At 38.3% G+C, this 5,225-nt stretch overlaps 1 protein-coding gene across 1 annotated transcript; it reads left to right on the top strand.

Moving 5' to 3' along the window:
* Positions 1-1,644: 1,644 nt before the first annotated feature.
* Positions 1,645-5,225, top strand: LOC140159153 (uncharacterized). Its single transcript, XM_072182516.1, has 2 exons — positions 1,645-1,867; positions 2,785-5,225. Exons 1-2 carry the CDS (start codon positions 1,667-1,669, stop codon positions 4,519-4,521), a joined length of 1,938 nt encoding a protein of 645 aa, XP_072038617.1. The 5' UTR covers positions 1,645-1,666; the 3' UTR covers positions 4,522-5,225.

Genomic DNA, 5,225 nt, shown 5'->3' with positions numbered 1-5,225 from the left:
TGACTGCAAAAACGATTCACTTATAAACCATCTATGCACAGTTTCCTCCTCGATACACCTGAGCAAACAATTTCGTCCAAGCTAGCAGTGAATTGTCTCTACATACACAGTCTTTCATTACACTTCACGGTTGAGTGCATAGCATCATAAGAGCTGTGTGAGCTTCTAGCTGGAAAATAGGCCTCTATGACTGGTTTTTCTCAAACCTCAAGTGTTCCCTTCATCCAATCAGAATTGTTTTTATATCGAACGAAAGCTAATAATGCCCCCTAAAAACAATTTTCCCCATTAGGTCAACAGATAATGCAATTGAATGTTATAGCAAGGCGAATGTGGTAAATCTGTTGGAAACTTCCTATCCAAGCACATTTTTGACCAAAATGTAGGTTTTAAAAGTCGAAACCTCAAGTGTTCCTTACCATATTCATCAACTATTTTCACCTGTTTTGTCATACGGTTGTAAATTCAATGAACTATGACTTTGCTAAAGAGCGCTTTATACAAATTGATATGTAACCGCAAGACCTGTGGAAATAAATGCGATTGGTGGCTTTCTAGAAGTACACTACAGTTACATTGTGAAATAGCTAAAACTGGACAAATATTCAGCCATCCCGCTTGCCTTAGTGTCATAATTTTGCTTCGGGTTTTGAATTGCTTTATGTTAAAGTGTTTTAGTAAAATCTATTTTTATGCATGTAGACCAACGGGAATAATTCGTTATTTGCTACATGTCTACCATTGATTCATGCTCACATTTTATTATATAGCCTATTATATGTAGACCTATTTTTATTTTTAGCAAACATATTTCTCAATTATCACAGTAATGTCACCATTCATTTCAGAAATTCCCCCCACAAGCCTACGATCATAAAAATGTGTAACCAACTAAGACAGACGGGTAACACTGGCCTAGCAAACACAAATGTTTTACAGAAAACTATTAAATGTTTAGTTATAAATTAATAACATTTTTTAAACTTAATACAAAACATTTTAACATAATAATATTAACGTGATTAAGAGTTGACAAAATATTTTGCCAAAATGTTTTCACTAATTTCCAACATTTAGGTCTTGCCACTTTTTTTGTCAATAAGAGAAGGGTAATTGAAGTTTTTATCTACACTGAAAATGAAATTGATCTCCACTAGCTGTTGATAAAATATTCACAAATGTCACATGTTCACAAAAACCAAGATATCAATCCGTCCTGTCGCACCCGTTTATCTTCAATGCCATCGCAAGACATTGTAGCTGAAATATCTGAAATACCAACAGCTAAAATGATATAGATTAAAATATGTATCAAATTTCCGTCCCGTCGCACTACGTTATTTTTGTTTGGTTTTGGCTTAATATTACAGTCTTAAAATGACCATACAATGCAATATGCACAAAATCTTAAGAGCAATTAAACAAAAATACTAGCAAACATGGTGGATGAACCATACATGAAATTAATTAAGTTTTTGTTTGGTTCTTAAATTATGAGATTGTGACAGGTTGTCTGACTGCATGCCCCCTACCCAAAAAACCCTTCCACAAGAACATGCTTACATGTATTATGTTTAATAACCTTTTATTCCAGATTTGGAAAACAATATATTTTTGAAGAATGTTAACACATGTAAATTGTTTAAATCTCATTATATCTCAGACAATGGATGTCAAGGTTGGTTGTTGTTGGCGATGTGAAAACCCAATCGAAAGGGCAGTTGCTTGTTTTTCGTGCGGCGAAGCCAAGTACTGCAGCGAAATATGTCGTTTTCGTGATCAGTGGAGACACACACCAGAATGCGAAGAATGGAGACCGAAGCAGTGCTCAAATCCAAAATGCCTCGAAGTGTCTAGGCAACTAATGGTATGAATTTTAAGTACAAGTTTTTAAACTAGTAAAAATATATAAAAATATATATAATATTTTGCCTTCCGTCCCCATTTAAGGTTGTCACAGTAACGTTCATGAAGGCACGTTTCCAAAAGGTTCGAATACGTTTTGAACAATCATCAGCTCATATACAGTTCTTAGAACACATAACTGGAACGTTTCCACAGCCCGTGACACATTTTGACATCGCATCGTTTGAAATACATTTGTAGAACATTTAGACGCTTCCCATAGTAAAATGAAAACCAGAAATACGTATTAGTTGTAACTTTGGTGAAGTGATTTAAATGATAATAGAGAGGATGCGATTTCCAAACGCCGTGATCGTACGCCCGTCTATCTATTCAAAATCACTCTCCTGTGACGAGTGAGGTCGCTTTACTATTTAGGCAGTATTGAAGATTCTGCACGTACGAAGTGAACGAGGAGACAACGTAGAAAATGCACAGAATTTGTCCATTTAAGAATAAAGAAAGTCAAGGCTAATGAACATACTACTAAAATGGTCCTTTTTGTTTCTAATAAATTATCATGATAAAGCAACAGTGAGGTGTGAAAATTTGACTTCATTCATATCCGCGGTTCATACGTACAGATTGTCGATTAAACGAATTACTACAGTCTGTCTACTCTGAAGTACAAAGTATCGACGCGGACGCACACATTGTGCCGACTTTGAAGGCACACATACCTGCAGCAGAGACGCAGCACTACGCACATTTAACGCGCTGTATACACGCGCGTTGTCACTTTGTACTTCAGAGCGGACAAACTGTAGACATACCAGGCATATAGCCTACTGTGTTCTAGATTCAATAGACACCATTTAAGCTGGTTCCTTCCGAATAGTTTCTTATCTTTATCCTTTGTTTTTATTTATTTATTACCAGTGTTCAGCATGTTGCAATGCCTGGTACTGCGGAGAAACCTGTCAACGACAGCACTGGAAAGACCATAAGCCAAGTTGTCAAGAACGCACACAAGAAATCAAAGAAGCAGCTACATCCCTCAAAGATAAATTTAATAGCCACTCCGAGAAAGTAGTGCAATCTCCATATTATGTTGGCAATGCACTAGCTATTGATATGTTGAATTTACCTGGCAATGAATTATGCAGCGAAGATATAAAATCAACGAAGACACCAAAGCAAGATCCACTGGAAGCTAGCTATTCCATTCTGTCTGCAGGCTGCGGTAATCTCAGAAACTGGATTCATACAGTTACATCTTTACCGAACGGGTTCAAAGGCACCCTTTACACCGTTCTCAACGATTTCGATCCATATGTGCAAGCTAGAAATGTGCTTCAATTGTACATGATGACAACATACTCTGATGACCCCAACATTGCAGAAAGAATCACCACCATCTGGTACTCTCTTCATTTGCCTAAAGAAGACTACACGTTTCTGGTAGATTGCTTAAGATCACTACTAGGTCTTTCAGCTGATGATCTTGGTGAGGTTACTGGAGAAGTTCTAAACCTTACCGAAGCAGATATGTGTCTCATGCGTCAGGTATGGAAAGCTTGGCTGGAATTAGAATGTCAAAAAGGTCATACAAATTACATTGATCTCCAAGAACAACGCCAGAAAATGTTGTACGAAAACCAAGAAGCTGTTGTAGGAATAAAGATGTACAAAAAGGACTTACCGAATGAGCTCCTACCATCATTTGAGGAGTACGATAAACACGGAAATTTCATTTCTCGTGCGATTTTAAGATCTCGTAGTCCTCAATACGACAATCCCACATTGACGGGTTACCGGTACATGTTCAAGTCCCAAGTAACTATCCAAGAAATCCTTACGTTTGGTAGATTGGTATATTGCATCGAATCGCATCTGATGCCATTTGGTGAATGGGATTACCTGAAAGTGAAGAAGCACCATTACAACAAGTCAATGGTTGTGATGTTTCACTCCTTCATATCAGATCAGATCAAGCAGACGATCGCAAGCATTAAGGCTGGGGCTCAACGTGTATCCGTCATGATATGCAACTGTCTCGACTTATCAGCACGTCTCGACGTAGAATCGTACCGATTTGATCGCATATTCACGTCAAATATTGCGGATCTTACAGGAACGCAAACTTTGTTGAAGGCGATGAAACCGTTTCTTAATCATGAGAACAAGTGCTCCACAGTCATCACTCATTACCAGCATTGGTACTCCTTCATTCCTTTCGCAATTACAGGCGGACCAAACACAGCATCTTCAACCCAACGTTCAGCTGAAATGGTTTCGTGTGTAAAGTTGGCAGTTCGTGATATCTACAGTGATGACGAAGAGAAGCTATCTAGACTGGATTCATTGGCAACGTATACGTATGAGGAATGCAATGAAATTATGGAGAGAGGCCTTTATTCCTTCCAAGAATACTTCAATAACATGGTTTCGTTTGTTAGCTACTTAAGGGCGGAATATCTGGCAGTTAACAAAGATTCACAGTCTACAAAACCGCCGTCATTTCAGAAGGTGAAGCAAAGTGAAGGGCTACAGCTACGTGATTTTCGACGTGGCAACTCCAACAAGGTCGTTCCTTTTCGTTATCGATACAATGCTCGTCTCGACGTGAACACGATACGTGGTATGGAAAGAATGCTGGAATGGCATTTTGCTTAACCGATCACGAAGATCTATAGACTATACCGTTGAAAGGAACATAATTTTACCATAAACTATTGTTATCAATAGCTCAATCGATAAGACGTTCGACTATAATGATGCGAGATGTTGCGGGTTCGAACCCTGTCGGTGGCTAGTGCGCTCTCGTGTAAAATTTGAGTTTGAGCTTGAAATTCTCCTGGACAAAGTAGCTTAAAATTCCCTCCCATGGACCATGGACAAGGAACTTAACTACTAATTGTCTTGTTGTAACCCGTACGAAACTCGGAAAAGCTGATTCTGACTCCAAAGGTCAACTGTGGAATGTCTTGGGTGTGCGCTTCTTAGCTGCAACTCCCTGTTTTGGTGTTTAATAGTTTGAGGAATGATATGGGGCCGTAGTGGTAAACGACAACCTGTAAAGTATGCAGAGACTTGTAGATCAACGTCTAGGCGTTGTGCCTGTGCGTAACCCACTATAAATCACTGCGATGTATTTTTTAATATACGATCTGACTGGTAGTTGCAATGGACTTCTTTCAAAATTAAGCACTTTCAGAGAGACGTTACATTGAATGACGGAACCGAGACAATTTTGCTACTACCAATGATAAAAATTAGCCTGATACTGAAGATGAAATATTACATTATATTCGGAGAACAACAAAACACCCGTTGATGATCAAGATTCAAATTAATTTTTGAAATCAACCTGCCATACA

The sequence above is a fragment of the Amphiura filiformis genome, chromosome 8 (assembly GCF_039555335.1).
Source record: "Amphiura filiformis chromosome 8, Afil_fr2py, whole genome shotgun sequence".
NCBI lineage: Eukaryota > Metazoa > Echinodermata > Ophiuroidea > Amphilepidida > Amphiuridae > Amphiura > Amphiura filiformis.
This window is presented reverse-complemented; position numbering and strand designations above follow the sequence as displayed.

Excerpts from the sequence above, each read along its gene's own strand:
- LOC140159153 (XM_072182516.1), top strand. The coding sequence starts at position 1,667 with ATGGATGTCAAGGTTGGTTGTTGTTGGCGATGTGAAAACCCAATCGAA. Across the intron at positions 1,868-2,784 it reads AAGTGTCTAGGCAACTAATG|TGTTCAGCATGTTGCAATGC; the intron begins GTATGAATTTTA and ends ATTTATTACCAG.